At 40.3% G+C, this 22,230-nt stretch overlaps 1 protein-coding gene across 2 annotated transcripts in view; it reads right to left on the bottom strand.

Annotated features, from left to right (window-relative positions):
- BCKDHB (branched chain keto acid dehydrogenase E1 subunit beta) overlaps positions 1-22,230 on the bottom strand; it is a 269,317-nt gene that overhangs the window by 164,074 nt on the left and 83,013 nt on the right. Inside the window, exons 7-8 of one of the 2 annotated variants that reach the window (XR_011258750.1) lie at positions 10,967-11,064; positions 7,585-7,715 (exon numbers count right to left, since the gene is read on the bottom strand). Coding sequence is in view for 1 of the 2 variants with exons in the window: in XM_069598961.1 (XP_069455062.1) it covers positions 7,605-7,715; positions 10,967-11,064 (209 nt within the window). In the remaining variant the exon portion in view is untranslated. The remainder of the gene's footprint in view (positions 1-7,584; positions 7,716-10,966; positions 11,065-22,230) is intronic. The other variant, XM_069598961.1, reaches the window with a different exon arrangement.

Below are 22,230 nucleotides of genomic sequence, written 5' to 3'. Positions count from 1 at the left end.
AATTTCTTTGATACCTGACTATTCTGGTTTTCTAATTCCTCTTTGATTAATTTTGAAAAATTTGTATTTTCCCAGGTATTTGTCCATTTCACCCAAAACTTATTTGTAAAATTATTCATAATACCTTTTCATTGCCTTTCTAATGTCTGTAGACTCTGCCATCATTCTTAATTATACCTAGTATTTGTCACTTTGTTTGATCCATGTTTTTCATTAGTCTTGTTAAAGATTTATCAGGTGTATTACTCAAATAGTCTTGTTAAAAGTTTATCAAGTATACTAGTCTCTTCAAAGATCTGAAGTTCATTAAATACATCTATTGCACATTTTCTGTTTCATTGATTTCAACTCTGTATTATTTAATTTCTTCTGTCTTTCTCTAGGTTTGATCTTTTTTCTGGAGATGGAAACTGAGATTAATTTTGTTGTTACTGTTTTTTTTTCCTAAATAAATGTATCTACAACTATAAAGTTCCCTCTGAGCATGAGCTTAGCCGAGCCATTAAACTTTTGATAGGTAGTATCTTCATAACCATCCAGTTCAGTATCTTCTCTAATTTTTGTTGCAATTTTTCTTTTACAACCCATGGCTCTTTAAATATAAATTATTTAATTCCGTCTAGTCAAGGCTATGGTTTTTCCTGTGGTCATGTATGGATGTGAGAGTTGGGCTGTGAAGAAGGCTGAGCGCCAAAGAATTGATGCTTTTGAACTGTGGTGTTGGAGAAGACTCTTGAGAGTCCCTTGGACTGCAAGGAGATCCAACCAGTCCATTCTGAAGGAGACCAGCCCTGGGTGTTCTTTGGAAGGAATGATGCTAAAGCTGCCTCCTCATGCGAAGAGTTGTCTCACTGGAAAAGACTCTGATGCTGGGAGGGATTGGGGGCAGGAGGAGAAGGGGACGACCGAGGATGAGATGGCTGGAAGGCATCACGGACTCGATGGACGTGAGTCTAAGTGAACTCCTGGAGTTGGTGATGGACAGGGAGGCCTGGCGTGCTGCGATTCATGGGGTCGCAAATAGTCGGACACGACTGAGCAACTGAACTGAACTGAACTGAACTGAACTGGGGCTTTTCTGGATGTCTTTTTTTTTCCCTCTCAATTTCTAACTGAATATTACTATTGTCAGAGAACATATTCTAAATGAGTTCAAACTCTGAAATTTGTTAAGATTATATTTGAAGTAAAGTAAAGTCACTCAGTCTTGTCTGACTCTTAGCAACCCCATGGACTATAGCCTACCGGGCTCCTTCGTCCAAGGGATTTTCCAAGCAAGAGTACTGGAGTGGGTTGCCACTGCCTTCTCCAGGGGACCTTCCAGACCCAGGGATTGAACCCGGGTCTCCCACATTGTAGGCAGACACTTTACCATCTGAGCCACAAGGGAAACCCATAAGGTTATATTTATGTCCTAGCATCTGGTCACTTTTGACAAATGTTCTATATTCAATTAAAAAGAATGATTTCTTGCATCGTTGGGTACACAATGAGCACAAGTGTACTAACTGTTCAGATCTTCCATACTACTGATGTTGTCTGCTTGCCTGATCAGCCCTTAAGAGAGGGGTCAAAGTCTCCCACTGTGATTGTGGATATGTCTATTTCCTTTGATTTTGCTTCCTTGGCTTTATATATTTTGAAGCTATGCTATTAAGGACATGACAGATTTAAGAATGTGACATCCTCTGGTCAATGAATCCCTTCAGCATTATGAAACAGTCCTCTTTATTTTTAGTAACACTTCTTGCCTTAAAATTTTATTCAAAACTAGTATAACTATAGCAGCTTTATTTTTCCATACTTTTCTAACTTTTGTGTCCTCATACTTACGGTATGTTTCTCTTTTTTTTAATTTGTTATTCTCTTTTTTTTTTTTACTATTTATTTGCTCCAGGTCTTAGCTGTGTCACATGAGACTATTGACCTTGTTTGTGGCATGCAGGATTTTAGCTGCAGCATATGGGATCCAGTTCCCTGACCAAGGACTGAACCCGGGCCCCCTGCACCAAGAGCACAGAGTCCTAGCCACTGGACCACCAGGGAAGTCCCTAAAGTATATCTCGTTTAAGCTGCACATTTATCACTATCATTTTTTAATAAAGTTTGAAAATCTCAGTCTTTTACTTGAATTATTTAATTCATCTACATTTAATCTTTACAAAAATACCTGGATTTTTATCTGTCATCTTACTGTTTTCTATTGACACAACTGTTTTTTGCACATGTATTCCTCTCTTTCTTGTGGTCTAGTCAATATTTTTATCAATCTACACTTCCCTTTTTAATTTGCGGGATATACAGTTTCACTATTATTTCAGTTGTTACTCTAGAGATTACAACATGTATCATTATATCTTTTAGTGAAAATGCACTGCTGATAAATTCTCTCAAATTCTATTTGTCTATTTATTTCACTTCAATTTTAAAGGAATGTTTTCACTGGGTAGAGAATTCTAGGTTGGCATCTCCAGCAATTTGAGATGTCATTCCATCAAGTATATGGGTGTAATTTTCTTTCAATATATCCCTCTTAGCAGTTCATGAAGCATCTTGAATTTGTGGGCTGATGTTACAAAAGTTTCATGACAAATACTCTCAGATATTGTATCTGAGCAATTCATTCTCTCTTCTCCTTTATCAATCCTACAACAGATCTTTTGATCACATTACAAATGTCTTTTATGCTCTTTTCTATTTTAGTCTATTTTTTTTCCTGCCTGTGCTTCAGTTTAGACATTTTCTATTAACTTGCCTTCTAGTTCATTAATTGTATCATCTGCTAAGTTCAATATGCTTTTAAACACATCCATTGAGTTCTGTCAAAAAGATCTTTTTTTGGTTCTACAATGCTTGATACACACACACATACACACTCACTTCAATTATCTAGACTAATTCTATACCTTCTTACCTCTTTTGTTTCTTTTTTCTCTATGTTCCTAACCATAATAATCATAATGTCCTCATCTGCTAACTCCAATATCTGGATCACCTGTATTTCTGCTTTCTATTGCTTTATTTTTCTCTTGGTTTTTGCTCAGTTGGTCCTGTCTCTTCATATACTTTGCAAAAAAATTTTTTATTGAATGCTGATTGTTAAGAGGTTAAAAGATGCTTGCTCCTTCGAAGAAAAGCTATGACAAACCTAGACAGCATATTAAAAACCAGAGACATCATTTTGCCAACAAAGGTCTGTCTAGTCAAAGCTACGGTTTTTCCAGTAGTCATGTACAAATGTGAGATCTGGACCATAAAGAAGGCTGAGCACTGAAGAACCGATGTTTTCCAACTGTGGTGCTGGAGAAGACTCTTGAGAGTCTGTTGGACTGCAAGGAGACCAAACTAGTCAATCCTAAAGGAAATCAACCCTCAATATCCATTGGAAGGACTGATGCTGAAGCTGAAGCTCCAATATTTAGGCCACCTGATGCCAAGAGCTGACTCATTAAAAAGACCCTGATGCTGGGAAAGATTGAAGGCAAGAGGAGATGAGGGCAACAGAGGATGAGTTGGTTGGATGACATAACTGATTCAATGGACATGAATTTGAGCAAGATCCAGGAGATGGTGAAGGACAAGGAAGCCTGGTGTGCTGCAGTCCATGGGGTCAAAAAGCGTCAGACATGACCGAGCAGCTGAACAGCAACAACAAAAGGTTCCAGGTGATGGGAAGATGCCTCCCTGCTCTAGGCAGATAAGAGCATAAGGTAAATTACATTAATTCAATAAGGAACTGAGAGGGATAGAGGTGCATGCAGGTTTGGGAAGATGTGATCTATTTCTGACTGCCTCTAAACAAAGACCTGACTCCACAGCTTTCAGTGGAAAGTATGATGGGCCTTTGTCACTTCAGCGTCAAGTGACAGCTTGGCATTTCAGATCATTCTGCTTAGCTGCCATCATACAGAGCCCTAGAATTTGGCAAATATCTTGAGACAGAGACTATGTATTTAAGACCCTTCAAATTTCCAATTCTGTCCTTGAGTGAATGAGTGAAAGTTGCTCAGTTGTGTCCAACTCTTTGCAATTCCATGGACTGTATACAGTCCATGGAATTCTCCAGGTCAGAATCCTGGAGTGGGTAGCCTTTCCCTTTTCCAGGGGATCTTCCCAACCCAGGGATCGAACCCAGGTCTCCCACATTGCCAGCAGATTTTTTACCAGTTGAGCCACAAGGGAAGCCTGAAAACACTGGAGTAGGTAGCCTAAACCTTCTCCAGCAGATCTTTCTGACCCAGGAGTCCAACTGGGGTCTCCTGCACTGCAGGCAGATTCTTTACCAACTAAGCTATTTACAACCCCATGAAACAAAGTTTCTATACACCTGGATTCTCAGCTTCTAATTGAGACAAACTGGTAAAGAGCAGGTAAAGAGCAGCTGCAGGTCAGTGTCAATTTACCACTCATTTCGGGTCTTGGCACCCTCATCACTGCTATTCCTAGACCACTCTACCCCTACTGAAACCCCCAGGCCTCAGCGTAGGTCTCTGTCTCCTAAATACTTCAAAACTCAAGGATTTCTATTCTGCTCTCCAGTGGCTTCCGGCTTAACTGTTTAATATCAGGTTCAGAACTGACTAGATAAACTGACTATGGTTCTTAGGCCCACTCCAGTCTCCAACTTTACAGTTTCTCTGAGCAACAATCAGAAACCCGGCTGTTTGGATGGACCTGGAGCACATGACACTCAGTGAAATAATTCAGACAGAGAAAGATAAATACTTATACGTGGAATCTAAAAAGTACACCAAACTAGTGAATATAACAAAAAAAGGACAGACTCACAGATAGAGAAAACAAACTAGTGGTTACCAGAGGGGACAGGGAAGGGGCAAGAGAGGAGAAAAGAGATACAAACTACTATGTATAAAATAAATAAGCTACAAGGATATATTCCACAGCACAGGGAATGTAGCCAATATTTTATAACTTCAAATGGCACATAATCTATAAAAACTCTGAATCACTGTGTTCTACACCTGAAGCTAATATAATATTGTAAATCAACTATACCTCAATAAAAAATTAATTAAAAAATAAAAACTCTGTTGTTCTGCCTCCAAGCAACTATTCCAGTTTATAACTTTTAAACAACGCTTTAAAGCTTAAGCAAAAAGTATGACAACGTTTTAAAACCATAGTGAAATTTAGACCACATTAACCAATGTTCCAGAGTCCTTGTACTATGCACAGTATGGTAATGTTTATGTTCAATAAATTATGTTTACCTTTAATAGGCTTTTTTTGACTAGGTATTCCAAGCGATGTATTTTGGTGCTGAGAATAACATGTAATGAATAAAGCTGAGAGATCTAATTTTGTCATAAGACAAAAACATCCAATAAAACAGCACTAACGGAAAGAGATAGACATAAATCTTGATTACTATAGCATTCATAAAAATAAAAAAAGTTGAATTATTATTTGGTAGTTATTATTTAATAGTTGAATTATTATTATTAAAAAAAATCTCATTTTTAAAATCAGTGTTTAGTTATAGGGTCCTCTTTCTTAAAATCATCTTTGATTCCTAGAAGATGCCAAGTATCAAAAATTTTCTTTTGTGCATGAAAAGAAAACTGAAGATGTACCATGATCAACAATGACGGGAGGCACAAATATACTCAAAGTCATCAAGAAATGATAAGCTGGCTTTCACTACTATAACTGGAGGGTCATCAGCTGGAAAAATAACACGATGAAAGCATCAGTCAGAGGTTCGCTGCATCTCTTCCTTGTTCAGTAGAGGCTTTTAGCCTCCTCTTTCATCATCTCCAGTCATACAGAGTCCTAAGGAACAGGGTCTACATTCCAGGATCCTACAAAGACGCACCCACTAGATTTAATAAAGGGTAGGGGTGGAGACAGGGTTAATGCTCATAGACACAAATTGACATAAAAATAGTTTTCCACTTCTTTTTTCCTCTACTTCTTTTCACTTTACTTTCATGGTTACTAACTGGAGTGTTACTTCATTTGCATTTATCATAAGCTGCTTCAAATCTTTTGACTATATAATGTATATAAATATTTAAATACGGTTTACCCATGTAAATATGTGTTCCAACCATACATCAGTACTCTCCACTGCACCATGACATAGCATCATGTGCTCATGCAAAAGCACCATTCACATTATAAATATAAAACCCCCAAATCAGGGAGACACACTGCAAACAAGAAACCCAAACCTTTGCCCAACCTCTGGGGCAAAGGTTATCAGCCTGGGTTTAACCATAATTTCGAACACTGGCTATTTGAAAGGAAACAATGTCTGACATGACTTGAAAATGCCTGCTAAAAGTGTTATTTTCATGTAGTTACAAGTAGCTCAACCTAAAACACTGCCCTTTATTATGAAAACTATAAATATAAGGACTTAGAATATTACTGAAGCCATTTGTAATCATCTCAAGTGATTCCACAGTGTCCAGTGCGTCTACTGAACATTTACTGAACAAACTTTAAATCTTCCTCTAAATTATCAAACAATCGCTACCTAAAAACACCCTATGCTATTGGAGAAGGAAAAGGCAACCCACTCCAGTATTCTTGCCTGGAAAATCCCATGGACAGAGGAGCCTGGGAGGCTACAGTCTATGGAGTTGCAAAGAGTTGGACATGACTTAGCGACTAAGCACGCGCAAACACCCTATGCTGTACTTTCATAGCAGCAGCAACTGCAGATTATTTCTATGTAATACTAAGAAACAGCCTATAAAAACTACAAGAATGCCAAAACTCTTGAATATAATAAACGTGAAATACTCTCAGTCTTATGACTCATTTGCTATAAAAGTAGATCAAAAAAAATTACATGCAATGTGACCTAAACTTTAGTAGATAAGATCATCACATACACAGAGAAGAACTTAACCTTCCTTATATACCCATCTGGTAACAGATGCACTCCAACTCATCTAGACATTAATGTGAAAGATATCAGTTACAGCCAATAAGTGAGAATTAAACTATATTCTTGAGAGGGGACTACATGAATCCTATTAACAGTAAGAACAAGATCAATCTCAACAAGCCAAAGTTCTTGAGACTACTTAGAAAACTGTAAATCAGAGCAGCCAGAATCCCATGACAGAACATGAACCTGTGATCCACATTATTAAAGTTATATAAAGAAGTTGCTTTAAAAAAAAAAAAATCCACCTCACTTCTCTTTCAGAGAAGTAACAAAATGAGAATTCAGCCAAACGGTTTAGCTGGCTGTATTAAACCTGGCTTACTGAACCATAACCAATAAGAAGTTTAAAAACCCAGGTGATTCCAACAGCCCTGATATGGTCTCATTTGCACTGGCCCATTATGCACACAAGTCAACCCGAGCTGGCTGCATGCAGAACAGGAGTTGTAATATTTTAAACACAGAACCATGGGAGGGAAAAATCCTGAAGCGATTTGTTTCCTTGAGCAGCAAGCTCATACATTTCATTCAGGGTATAAGTTTTGAAGTTTTAAAATTGGTTGAAAAGGCTCAGGAAGCTCACAATTTTAAAATAATTATTTGCAAGGACCCAACAAATTTGGGAAAGGGTTTTTGGTAAACAGATTTAGAGGAAAGGACACTACCAACACTATATTCTTACCTTGCAAACTGTATCCACATCCCAAGGTAGTATAGTCCTCAGATCAATGACCTCACAAGACACCCCAAGCTTCTCCTGAGCCATGGCAGCCACCTCTCGGATCACATGAACCTGAAAAAAAAACAGGAAAACAGGCAGAGGGTGACTACAGAGAAAAGCGAGGTGAATTCTGACATTCTTGAAAGAGACAGTGTTTAAGGTCAGGGGACTTGACTTGCTAGGAGAATTTCTTTTAGATGTAGAAGCCCAGTACTCCAACAAAATAATCAGATATAGATGTCCAGAAAACAGCTGGAAAGAGATTCTTTGAGAAAAGGAAAGCAGTCAGTGCCAGAGATACTGATTCCAAAGATACCAACACAGAGAAGGTTAATCAAGTCAGAGGAATAGGTTGAGTTTCTAGAAAAGGCATGTTGGAGAAGTAAAGGGCAAAAATCATAGGATCCTGTAGATGACCCACATTAAAGAGGAAAGTAGAGGAATATGAGCTGAAGAATAGGAAGAGGAGGAAAAGAAAGAAGAAAGGGGGAAAGGAGGAGGTGGAGAATAAAAACAAGTGAAAAAATAGTTAAAGAAACAGAAAGAAAACCAGAAGGCAATATATCCCAGAAACTAAAGAAAGGCTTCATAAAGACAGCAGTCAGTTGGTGTCTCATACTACAGTAATATGAGATAAGGACTGGATGTAGCAATTAGAAAGATTAGCAATATTAGCACAAATAGTTTTAACTAGAGGAAACAGAACTCATAGGTAAGTAAGTTTTTTTAAAGAATAATGAAGGAATTAAATATAGGGAATAGAAAGTAGCTGCTCAAGTTTAATGATAAAAGAGGAAGATATACTGATATTTAAAGGAAAGGTGACATAGAGAAAAGTATTTTTTCAAATAGAAAAGAGAGAGACACATTTTGTTTTTAATAAGAAGGACATGGAAAGGAGAAACTGAAGACACAGGAGAGGGGGACCAGCTGATGAATAGCAAGCAGTCCTGGAGAAGGAGAAACAGAATATATTCTGAAACAGAAGGTAGCTGTGAAAACCAGACACTTCTTGGAAAACAAAAGAAAAAGAGGTAATGACTGGCAGCAGAGGTGATGGCGTGAAGGAAAAGCAAGTTGCAGTTACCACCCAACACTCTCTAACGTATCTAGTAAAAGGAGCGGCAAGGACACACACCGAGGGTGAGATTTTTAAGGGGGACTCAAGGAGAGCAGGAAAGGTTTGCAAAGCCCACCATGGGCAGCACCACCAGATGTGGCCACCAACCAGCATGGTTATGCCACAGGAGGTGGGAAACCTCGAGGGCTGCAGCTCTCCAGGCCACAAATCAAGTGCAGAAGAGAGAAGGAAGCAGTCAGATTGCAAGTGATTTTCATGATCATCTTTGTATTTTACAGTATTAAATTGTCTAAAATAAGAAGTACCTCCTTTTCACAGAAAAAAAAAACTGATCATTTTTTTTTCCATTTTTATTGGAGAATAGTTGATTTACAATGTTGTGTTATTTCAGGTATACAGCAAAGTAAATCAGTTATACATATACACATATCCTCTCTTTTTTAGATGCTTTTTCATGTAGGCCACTACACAGTAAAGACCACAGTTCCCTGTGGTATAACAGTAGGTCCTTGTTGGTTATCTATTTTATAAACAGTAGTGTATACCTGTCAGTCCCAAAGAGAGATAGAAGGCTATGGCCAGAGAATGAGTCCTGAGCTTAAAAGTTTGGAAATAGAGCATATGATAATAAGCTCTGAGGAAAACTAAGACAGATCAGCTCACTAGGGGAAGGTATGAAATAATGAGGCTAAACCAGTGGATGGGTCCATGTAGCCAGCAAAGTAATCACAAGAGATGGAAACAGATGGGATGAAAACATCACTAACCATCAGGGAAATGCAAATCAAAGCCACGTGATATCACCTCTCACTTGTCAGCATAGCTATCATCAAAAACAACACAAATAACAAATGCTGGCAAGGAAAAGGAGAAAAGAGACCCCTTGTACACTGTTGGAATGTAAGTTGGTGAAACCGCTCTGGAAAATAGTACAAAGGTTCCTCAAAAGACTAAAACCAGAACTACCATATGCCCTGGCAATTCCACTCTTGGGTATACATACAAAAAAGAAAAAGGAAAACATTCGTTTTGAGGATACATGTAACCCACTGGTCATAGCAACATTATCTGCAATTGCCAAGGTATGAAAGCAACCTAAGTATCTATCAATAGAATGGATAAGGAAGCTGTGAAATACAGATAGAGAGATAGATAGATAGATAGACAGATACACACTACTTAGCCATAAAAAAAAAAATGAATGAAATTTTGCCATCTGCAGCAACATGGATGGACTTGGAGGGCATTACGCTAAGTGAAAAAGATCAGACAGAGAATACTGCAGGATATCACTTACATGTGGAATCTAAAAAGCCCAACAAACTAGTAAATAAAACAGAAGCAGCAGCAGACTCACAGATCCAGAGAACACACTAGTGGCTACCTGTGAGGAGAGAGAAGCACGGAGGGGACCTACAGGGATGGGGGATAAAAAAGGAGGGATTTTTATGGGATTATATGAAGTCTTGTGCGTGAAACTTTTGAAAATTCTAAAGCACTACAGAATTTTTAAATCTTTAATTCAATAGAATGATAAGAATAATGGCCAAAAAAGGAAGATGTCAAAAGCAGCAACAAGTAGTGAGGACGCCTAATGTGTGCTTCAAAAGAAAGTGTCTAATGAACACATTTTTGTAAACCATCAACGTATTTTTAAAGGCTTCACCATATGCATATGAATGGAAAGGCATCTTGCCTTCAACCAGAAATCAGTACCGGATACAGATAGAGCATCAAACAAGATTTAAATATGACAAATAAGGGAGACATTTTTCATGCTTCAGAGAATCAGAATTTTAAATGAGAGCTTCCAATGTGCAGAGCAGCAATGGAGACACAGACATTGAGAACAGACTTAGGGACACAGCTAGGGGTGGGGGCGTGCAGTGGGGAGGAAGGAGAGGGTGAGATGTACGGAAAGAGTGACATGGAAACATACATTACCATATATAAAATAGACAGCCAATGGGAGTTTGCTGTATGAGTCAGGGAACTCAAAACTCGGGCTCGGTAACAACCTAGAGGGGTAGGATGGGGGAGGGAGGTGGGAGGGATGTTCAAGTGGGAGGGGGGCATGGGTAAACCTATGACTGATTCATGTTGATATCTGGTAAAAACCAACACAATATTGTAAAGCAGTTATCCTCCAATTAAAAATAAATAATTTTTTTTTTTTAATGAGAGCTTCCACACACAAGACGGCATTACCAATGGCATAACCATTGCTGTAATGGTTACTGACCTGAGTGCCCCAGGCAACTAGAGTAACATCACTCCCTTCTCGGATGACTTCAGCTTGGGAAAGGGGGATGTTGTATGGCTCTACAGGAACCTGCTCCACTGAACATAAAACGAGGGGGGGAAAAAATGTAAGGTTAGTTATCCTTATGTGACATTTATGCAAAAAGAATATAAGAACTTCATTGTGGCAAAGCTTTATTTCATTTATTCTTCCTCCAAATTCCAGAAGTTATTCATAACTGAAATAGAATTACTATATGACAGCACTACATGGATGAAAAAGTACAATCAAATCAGCTACAGGGAAAAACTAAGAAAATTCTAATAAAGTCTGTTACTTAGTCAATAATAATGTCAATAATATCATCAGTATTGGTTCATTAATTATACCAAGTATATCACACATAAGGTGCAAATAAAGGGGTATATGGGAACTCTGTAGTGTCTTCATACTTTTTCTATAAACATAAAACAATACAAAAATAAAGTTTAAAAAGATTTTAATATGCCTGCTAAAACTTTATTGGACTGAATTAAGTTCTCAGATAACTTTTCTATCAAAGAGTAAAGAAATTGATGAGTGCTTGAAAAACAGGAAAAAAAACACATAATATGGCCTACTTTCTAAGCATATTTTATTTTTGCGTCTTGCAGCTATGGACACTTTCACCAACCACAGCAGATGACAACACCTCAGTTTTCAACTCTGAATTCTGTAGACCTCAGAGACAAACTGAATCAGCTCCACCAAGCCAAAGGAAGAATACATCACTGGTATCCCAGAGAAAACCATTTCATGATATCTCTGCCCAGCAAAGTGCAAGTAACCAAGAGTTGGTCAAACTCAAGAGGAAATGGTATGATGATTTTTTAAGTGAAACTGAGTAAACCAAATTGCTCCCACGATGATGGGAAGTCTTCTTGAACTACCACATGAAGCAGGATAACAATGGAAGAGATAAGAAAATAAAGGTCACTCCCTTTTCTTCATTTTCCCCCAGAGTCCTTTCATTATCATTGTTATATGAATTTGCCTTTTTTTGTTTTGTTTAAATTTTATTACAGTTGATTTACAATGTTGTGTTAATTTCTGCTGTACAAATTATATGAGTTTTTTTTTTTTAATTCAAGGAGCACAGAAGAGTAAACTAAAAGGTTCCCTGTGCTCTCCAGTCAGCCCTTCCAACTCCACTGTCCAGAAGTAATCAATGCCAACAATTTCCTGGGTGTCTGCAGTGGAAAGCTCTCACTCTTGCTGTTGTCCAGCAAGATAACAAGATCTTAAATATCTCTAAGACAAGACCTTAAATATCTTCCTATGATCCTTATGAAGCAGGGCCCCTTGTCCACTACAGAAGTCAGGTCTGCATATTCACTTTCCCAGCTTCCCATGCAGCTAGGGCATGAAATGTGGGCTCTGCCCATCAAATGCTCCCGCCCATGACAGACTGTGAAGCCAATGACACAAAAGACCAGCAAGCATTCCAGAATCCTGGCAACTGTGGCGGCAGACCCAGCGTCCAAGCTCAGTGGGGTCAGCGATTCAGACATCTACCCAGTCCCATGTCCACGGCCATCTGCTGGGATATCTTTGCAACACCAGTCACACAGTGAAATTTGGGGTACTGAATCTAGATACACAGGGTTTCCCTGGCAGCTCAGTGGTAAAGAATCCACCTGCCAATGCAAGAGACATGGGTTCAATCCCTGGGCAGGGAAGATACCCTGGAGAAGGAAATGGCTACACACTCCAGTATTCTTGTCTGGGAAATCTCATGGACAGAGGAGTTGGCGGGCTACAATCCTTAGGGTTGTAAAGAGTTGGACATGACTGAGGACACACAGAGACACACACACACACACACAACCCTGGTTCTTAGGTACTCCAGGGATCTCTGAGCTACCTGTTATCCTTTAATGAATCTTTCCTGCTTATATTGGACAAAGTTGATCTCATCACTTAAAGATTAAGAACGCTGGCTGATTCACTATCTTTTCAGATATTCACAGTACGTAAGTATGCATACACAGTTAACCCTTGAACAATATTATGGCTAAGGGCGAGGACTCTGTGCAGTCAAATATCTGCATACAACTTAGAGCTGATCCTCCTCATCCTCAGATTCAACCAACTCTGGCCCTGTAGTAACACAGTAATGGGTACTGTCAAAAAATCTGCATATAGACGGACCTGCACAGTTCAAAGACATATGTAAATCTTGTTTTCTTTCCACAAATATAATCACACTGTACATGCTATTTAGAACCCTTCCATAATCTCCTTTCCCACTCAACAGTATATACTGGTCATATTTTCACATCAAAAGTATAGTCTTGAAATCATATTTGTAAGTTAAAAATTATAAAATTTAATGGTGCTGCTATCAGTGATACGGTAGAAAATTTTATTCCTTGCATTTCTGTATATTTCTAGTCCAATGACTTGTCTTTAACCAGTGCCAGAGAGAAATGAACGTTTTAAATCATCAGTATGTTTAATGAAATAAATGAACAAATAAAATAGTAAAACTTATAAAACGACTTTTGTGGGTAAACCTCAACACAGATGACGATTAAGCCAAGAAGCCTGACACACAGCTGTTAGAAGAGCATCAGAAACACTTTTAAAGGCTTTTTCCTTTGTGTGTGCTTGTGTGTAGCACACAAAGTAGGTTCATTCAGTCAGATACTTCCAACTGTCTAAACCAAGACAAGGCAAGTCCACTTTTGTACACAATGTTTTCTTGGCACACAACCTCATCTGTTTATTTACATATTACCTATGGCTGTTCTCGCCCTTCCTCAACAAAGCTGAGTAGTTCCAAGAGACATCCTGGCCTATACACCTAAAATATTTATTGCCTATCCCTTTACAGAAAATGTTTCCCAGCCTCAATTCTAAACAGTGCTTTCAGAGGTTAATTACAGACCATTCGTTGATGGCTTAAATCCAGTATCAGGTGAATGGATGGACCAATGGAAATATGAAGGGATGGATGGACAAAGAAACAGTCAAATAGGAAAACAGACATATTCAACTGGAATAATATATTTTACTTAGCAGTTGTCAGCTGCTCAGCACTAAAGTGACGGTTAAGAACAACAGTGATAACATCTGGCGAGCATGCCAAAGGTAGCACACAGGCTCCTCGCCATCATCAAGTCTTCTTTCCCCAAGCAGCAGGGTCTGCATGCCAGAAGTCAAGGCTGGAAGCCAGCACACGCTCCGCCCTGCCTGTGAATCAGTGGCCACCATTCAAGAGCTCAGTCTTTCCCGCCTTGTAAATCAGGTGCCAGCTAGTAATTAGCAAATCCCTGGAACACACAACTCTAAGGGCTGGAGTACCGAAAGAAGTGGGTTGGCATCTTGGCCCACCTCCTTTGAAAAACTGCCAGTGACTGACTAACTGCTTCATTGTATTCAATAAATTACGCAGAATAATAAGGCTTCATTACTTTAACAACTAATTAAGGGACAACATGGTAAAAAAAGGCTTAATTTTCCATTAAAAAAATAAAAGCATGCCAAGAATGAGATTCAAGAAGAGACATATTAAAAAGAACCTAAAAAAACCTATCTCCTTGGATTTGCATAAATTTAATCCTGAGAGGATAAAAACAAGATTACAATTTTATGGATTAAAGACCTAAATGTGGGGGCACTCTCCATGCCCCTTCTGATATCTATGTTAGAACCTTTCTCTGTCCCTTTTCATATTTCAATAAAACTCTGATATACAAAAGCTCTTGAGTGATCAAGCCTGGTCCCTGGTCCCAAAGCTAAATCATCTTCTTCAGAGATGACAAATCCGACACCGTCCACTGTAAGCTATCACCTTGGGGGCTCGTCCGGGATCTTCAGGACAAGGCAAGAACACTCAGAGCGCTGACCTCTCTGCTTTCTCAGTATACACGTGTTCTGCTTTACTAACGCTTCAGTGTGCTTGCGTGAATGAATGACATACTCCGCACGAAGCAAGTGAAGAGCCCTTCTCAGCGGTTTCATGGCGCCTCGCGATGACTGAAGGCAGTCCCGGGAAAGGGTGCCTTGTCGAGGGTTTATACCAACCTGCCCACGCCAGGAAACACCCAATGTCCCTGCAAGGGGAGCAGCCAGAAATGGGCGAAGCGTGTGGACTGAACTTCCCTTCCTCGGTCAGCTTTTCCTGGTCGCTTTGACCATATAGTAATTGCCCGGGAATTAGAACTACTAACCTAATCTGTTAGATCATGGACTTTCAAGGGACTTGCGATCCATGCTGTTACTATGGACTTTTACTTAGACCCCATGTATGGAAGCGCCTAGCCTTGCTACGAGCCGAGTTACAGGAGCACGTTTGGGAGCAAGGCGAAGCTCTAGCCCCAAGAACGTCTCTCAGGCTAGAGGTCACGCTCTTGGCTGCCTGCCTCAGGGGCCAGCGACCTGAAAGTGAGTCTTCATCACGGCTGTGCCTCCTGTCTATATGGATAGAAGCACTGCTGATGACCATGAGGTTTTTGAGAACACAGGTCAGGAATTGCAGGATCTGGTCAGATTGGAAGTACAATGAATGGGCTTCTTCCTTTGGCAGTGCTAGCTCTCAGTGGATCCGAGGAGGCTCTCTGACGGCTTTTGTCTCAAATCCTTAGATATCTTCTGTGTGTGTGGAATCCGTGGAAATGAACTGGAAGGATTGGCCCTAGTAGCTCGAGAACAAAAATCACTTTTTCCTCTCTGGCCAGCCCTCCACCGCCTCTTTTGCTATACCGGCGTGGCGACACTCAGAAGGGACATCTTGGTTGTTGTTCGTCCCTTGATGACTCACCGTTTCTACTGCGGTCAGCAATGTAACTCAGAAATGCGCACAAGCACATGGAAGACGGACGCTTCCCCTGGTGGTCCTAGCTTGGGAAACATTCCAGGAGAGCTACTCTGTTACACTCCGGGGGGCATCAGAGAAAAGGGCAAATCAAACAAAGGTCTTAGTGGTAAGGAACTCGAAATCCATTTGCGATGCCATCAGGTCTACCCCTGGTGCATCTCCACCCCGCCTTGGTGGTAGAACCGGGAGGGACGAGTAAGATGCCTGCGTCAGTAAGGGACAGACTAAGTCCGACCAGGGAAGGAAAGCTTCCGTGGGAAGTCTGTCTACACCCCCATCTAGAGCAGAGAGGGACGTCTCCAGAGGAAAGAAGCCACGGCTGTGGATGACGCTTTTTTCTTAGCTCTGGTTAGCTCCGGTTTCATAACCACTCCTTTAAAATGTATTTTTAAAAAACTGGGAGAAGTTTGATCCCCCGAGTTTAAAAAAAAAGACACACCTGATCTTCTGTGATACTGAATGGCCACAGTATCCTTTGGAAGAGGGAACACTGACTGGTTGAAAGGTCTCAATTATTACTGTTTTACAACTAAAACAGTAGTTAGAAAACAACAGAAATGGGTAGAAGCACCATATGTGTTGCTCTTTATACCCTCTTCAAGACATGCCAGACTTGTGTCCTAAGGGTGCTGTGAAACCTTCAGCTCCCTCCTGCCTTCTAACTTTGCCCCCGTACCTGGGGCTCCCAACCGAACAGGCTGAGAGTCAGAGCACCCTTCCAAGGAGGGGTTGCCTCAGTCTCAGTAGAAATTCCAACAGTCCCAGTTGTGGTTGAGCCTATTTAGAGGATCCAAAAAAATACATAGAAGCCTTTACAGAACTAACTTTACTTTATGGCCTTACTTGGAGAGATGTCATGTATGTCTTGGAATAGACACTGACCCCTCAAAACCTTAGAGTTTTGGGAGAAGCTACTACTTTTGGAGATGAATGGCTTGACCATGAGACAAGGGGAAAGAGGGAACAAGAAATAGCCCTCCTTCTTACTGGGAGCCAAGAAATTCCCATAACAGAGCCACTTTGTCAGATGTATTCTTGAAGGACTCAAGCGATTGAGTGCTAAGACTTTAGACTATGCTAAGTTGGCTGACACAGAACAGGGAGGGAAGGAAATTCCTGGTAAATTCCTAGATAGACTACAGGAGGCTCTCCTCAAGTTTACTGAAATTAATTCCAAAAATTCAAAGAGAGAAATAATCTTAAAAGATAGATTCTCACTCAGTCGGCTCCAGATATCCACTGCAAGCTACTAAAACAGGCATATGGAACAAATCAGTCTTTAGATCATCTGTTCCAACTGGCTCAATCTATTATAGTAAATATGAGGAGGGAAGGTGAAAAAAACAAACCAGGCAAAAGACTGAAGCCCCAGAATGGCTGTTAGACCAGCTCTGAAACAGCCTGAGGGAAAATGCCCAGAGAGACCCAGGATAAAAAGGGATGGACTTCACATTACTGTGGATAGGAGGGGGCACCTCAAGTGGGATTGCCCGCAGGCATCTAAGCCGAACCTGGCTCCATGTCCGGTCTGCAAAGGACCATACTGGAGAAGAGACTGCCCTCTGAAGGGTAGGCCCCAGCGATTGGACTCTCAAGGCAATCAGGACTGAAGGTGCCTAGGGCCCCCCACACAAGCTCCCATCCTAATTGCAACTGAGGAACCCTGGGTATTACTAACTGTGGGGGGCCAATCAGTGGATTTTCTTTTGGACACCAGGGCAACTTTCTCTGCTTTCTGAAGCCCCTGGTCCACTTTCCTCCTGATCCACTACTGTAACGGGACTGTCAGGATGAGCGAAACACTATTATTTCAGCCATCCTTTAAGCTGCAGCTGGGGCTCTGTGCAGTTTTCTCACGAGTTTCTGATCATGCCAGAGTCTCCCTTACCCCTTCTGGGGAGGGATATACTGAACAAGGTCCAGCCCTTTGTTTTCGTTAAAATGGAGCCTGCTCTTTCTCTCCATTAATTGAACAAAATGTAAATCCTAAAGTGTGGGCTGATGAAAAACTGTGTGTCGAGCACAAAATGCTATTCCTGTAGTTGTCAAGCACAAAGATCCACACTTATTTCCACGTCAAAAGCAGTACCCACTGAAGTCCAAGGTTAAGGAAGGGTTAAAACCCATCATGGAAAATTTAAAGGAACAGGGACTATTAATTCCCTGTAATAGTCCATGCAGCACTCCTATTTTGGGTGAAAAAGAAATCAAATGATAAATGGAGACTAGTTCAAGATTCCGGAGAAGGCAATGGCACCCCACTCCAATACTCTTGCCTGGCAAATCCCATGGATGGAGGAGCCTGGTAGGCTGCAGTAAATGGGGTCGCTAAGAGTCGGACACAACTGAGCAACTTCACTTTCACTTTTCACTTTCATACATGGAGAAGGAAATGGCAACCTACTCCAGTGTGCTTGCCTGGAGAATCCCAGGGACGGGGAAGCCTGGTGGGCTGCCATCTATGGGGTCGCACAGAGTCGGACACGACTGAAGCGACTCAGCAGCAGAAGCAGTTCAAGATTCACAAATAATAAACGAGGCTGCAGGTCTTTTACACCCCGTGGTGCCTAATCCTTATACTTTATTGTCTGAAATTCCTAAACGAGCCAAACATCACTTAAAGACAACTGAGAGGATTTTATTGTCTGAAATTCCTAAATGAGCCAAACATCACTTAAAGACAACTGAGAGGATTTTATTGTCTGAAATTCCTAAATGAGCCAAACATCACTTAAAGACAACTGAGAGGATTTCTGGAAATAAAAATCCTCTCAGTTGTCTTAAAGTGATGTTTAGCTCATTCAGGAATTTCAGACAATAAGAAGGCTGAGCGCTGAAGAATTGATGCTTTTGAACTGTGGTGTTGGAGAAGACTCTTGAGAGTCCCTTGGACTGCAAGGAGATCCAACCAATCCATTCTGAAGGAGATCAACCCTGGGATTTCTTTGGAAGGAATGATGCTGAAGCTGAAGCTCCAGTACTTTGGCCACCTCATGCGAGGAGTTGACTCATTGGAAAAGACTCTGATGCTGGGAGGGACTGGGGGCAGGAGGAGAAAGGGACAACAGAGGATGAGATGGCTGGATGGCATCACTGACTCGATGGACATGGGTCTGAGTGAACTCCAGGAGTTGGTGATGGACAGGGAGGCCTGGCGTGCTGTGATTCATGGGGTCGCAAGGAGTCGGACACGACTGAGTGACTGAACTGAACTGAACTGATAGACTATTGTCACAATGAAAAGGCTAATGACATTTTTAAGAGGCATCTGTGTAAGCTAATTCAGGAAACACAAGATAGTTGGTTTAAAGTTTTACCCATAGCTTTAATGAGGGCTCAAACTGTTCCTAAGAAGGGACTGTCTCAGCGGCAGACCATTTTTGCACACAGATATTATCATAGATCCTAAAGCCTTAAAATTAACTATGTGATTCAGCTTTCAGCTTTTCAACAGACATTACGAGAACCCTGGGAGGTGACTCCCGACCCAGCCTCCACAATCAGTCTAATTGCTGGATCTCTGGAGCACTCCCCCTTCTCATCAACTGCAGGCTTCCCATGGTGGGTTTCTCTGCTTCAAAAAAAGGACCTTCTTCAGCTCTGCGAATACCTTCATCAACAACAATCATATGTGACCCCTCTTCTTGATCTGATGACATCTAACAATCCTAAGATGGACTGATGTAACCATGGACATAATGTAACTTTTAATTTTGATTATGTTTTAGCTTGGTTTAATGACTATTTTGCCTTACATCTATGACTGTAAAACTGGATTTGTTTCTAATGGCCTGAAAGCTTCTAAGTTACAAATGGTTGTCCAGGCTCCTACAAGAGCCACAACCTCCTCCAGTTATAACTTGGTGCCCCTGGATCAGAGACCCTCAATATGAGGGTCGGGAGAATATGCTGCCTCAACAATTTAAGGCCTCTGCCCCTGGAGAGCGGGAAGTAGTTACAGAAAGAGAGTGACGCCCCTTTTCCCTTGGCAGCCATATTCTCCTAAAAGAAAAGCAGGGAATGACAGAGTCAGTTCCTAGGCAGGTTGATAAGAAGTCCAGGGTCCCCAAGGAGGGGAGAGGGATCTGGGGCTCTCAAGGAAGAGATAGGGGCCTGAAATTCTCATGGAGGAGGAAAGGACAAATGTCTTTTTTTTTTCTTTACATTCCTTAGTCTTAGCCACATAAAATGTTTTTTCTTTAAGCCCTGAAGTGATGATTACACAACAAACAACTCTGTTTAAACTCTGTACTAAGGATTATGTAACAACAGTGTATCCTGGGTGAGGACAGTTTCTCCTCCTGAAAACCTTCTGACTAGTCCTGCTGTCTTAAAATGTATATTATGGGAGTGGGTCTGGTAAGATCTTTCTATTGCTAAGTTCTAATCCTGTTACCTTAAAATGTAAATTGTGGGAGTGCATCTGATAAATCTTTTTCAACCTTGAGACATTCTTTTGATTTGTTGTAATAATTAGTTTAAAAAGTATATAACTCCCTTGCTTAGACTAGTGAGGGGGGCACTCTCCATCTCCCTTCTGATGTCTATGTCATAAGCTTTCTTTGTCCCTTTTCATATTTTAATAAAATTCCGCTAAACACACACACACACACACAAAAGGCCTAAATGTAAGACCAGAAATCATAAAACTTCCAGGAGAGAACACTGGCCAAACACTCTTTGACATAAATCAGAAGAGTATTTTCTTGGCTCTGTCTCCTCAGGCAAAAGAAATGGAAGCAAAAATAAACAGGTGAAACCTAATTAAAATTAAAAGCTTTTGCACAGCAGAGGAAGCCAGTGACAAAATGAAGACAATTTACTGAATGGGAGAAAATATTTACAAATGATATGACCAAAATCTAAAATATATAAACAACTCATAAACTCAATAACCAAAAAAGCAAAGAAATGATCCTGAAAAATGGGTAGAAGACCTGAACAGACATTTTTTCCAAAGGAAATATACAGGTGGGCAACAGGCATATGAGAAGATGCTCACTGGGGACTCTGCTGGTGGTCCAGCGGTTAAGACAGACACGGGTTCAGCGTTGGGGAACTAATATCCCACATGCCATGAGGCATGGCCAAAAAATGGTAGGGGGAGGGGGGAAGATGCTCATCATCGCTAATCATCAGAGAAACGCAGATCAAACCACAAGAAGATATCACCTCACACCTGTTGAAACGACTATCATCAAAAAGCACACAAATAACAAACACCGGTGAAGAGGTGGAGAAAAGGGAACCCTTGTACAGTGATGGCAGGAATGTCAACTGCTACAGCCACTGCGGAAGAGTTACGGAGGTTTCGCAAAAGACTAGAAATAGAACTATCACATGACCCAGCAATTTCACTCCTGTGCATATGTCCAGACAAACAAATAAAAATACTCATTCAAAAAGATACATGCGTCCCAATGTTCACAGGAGCATTATTTACAATTGCCAAGATATGGAAGCAATCTAAGTACCCATAAACAGATGAATGGATTAAAAAGCTGAGATACATATATATATAATATACACACACTACATATAACAGAATACTAATCAGGCATAAAAAAGAATGAAATTTTGCCATTTTCAGCAACATGGATGGACTTGTAGGGCATTGTACTAAATGAAATGTCAGATAGCGAAAGGCAAATACTATATGATTATCACTTCTAAGTGGAACCTAAAAAATACAAGAGACTAGTGAATTTAAAAAAGCAGCAGACTCACAGATATAGAGAATAAACTAGTGGCTATCCATAGGGAGAGGGAAGAGGGAGGGGAAATACAGTAGTAGAGGGGAAAAGGGGTTTTTATGGGACTACACAAAATCATGTGCATAAAAATTCTGATAATTGTAAAGCCCTATAGAATTTAAAGAAACTTTCATTCAATTAAGTAAATTTTAAATAAAAGTCTACAAATAACAAATGCGGTGAGGATGTGGAAATAGTGAGCCCTTGTACACTGTTGATAGGGATGTAATCTGGTGCAGGCACTGTGGAAAACAGTACAGAGGTTCCTCAAAAAACTAAAACTAGAACCACCACGTGATCCAGCAACTCCATTCCTGGGTATACATATATATCTGAAGAAAATGAAAGCATTGCTTTGAAAAGATACAAGTACCCCAATGTTCATAGCAGCTTTAATTACAATAGTCAATTTATGGAAGCAACTGAAATATCCATCAACAGATGAATGGATAAAGATGATGAGTCGGACATGACTTAGTGACTGAACAACTACTACAAATACAATGGAATATTACACGGCAATGAAAAAGAATGAAACTCTGCCACTTCTAGCAACATACAGGGACCCAGAAACTATTATACTTAGTGCAATAAGTCAAAGGGAGAAAAACAAATACTGAATTTTATCACTTATATGTGCAATAAAACAA

This window comes from Ovis canadensis, chromosome 8 (genome assembly GCF_042477335.2).
Source record: "Ovis canadensis isolate MfBH-ARS-UI-01 breed Bighorn chromosome 8, ARS-UI_OviCan_v2, whole genome shotgun sequence".
Taxonomy (NCBI): domain Eukaryota; kingdom Metazoa; phylum Chordata; class Mammalia; order Artiodactyla; family Bovidae; genus Ovis; species Ovis canadensis.
This window is presented reverse-complemented; position numbering and strand designations above follow the sequence as displayed.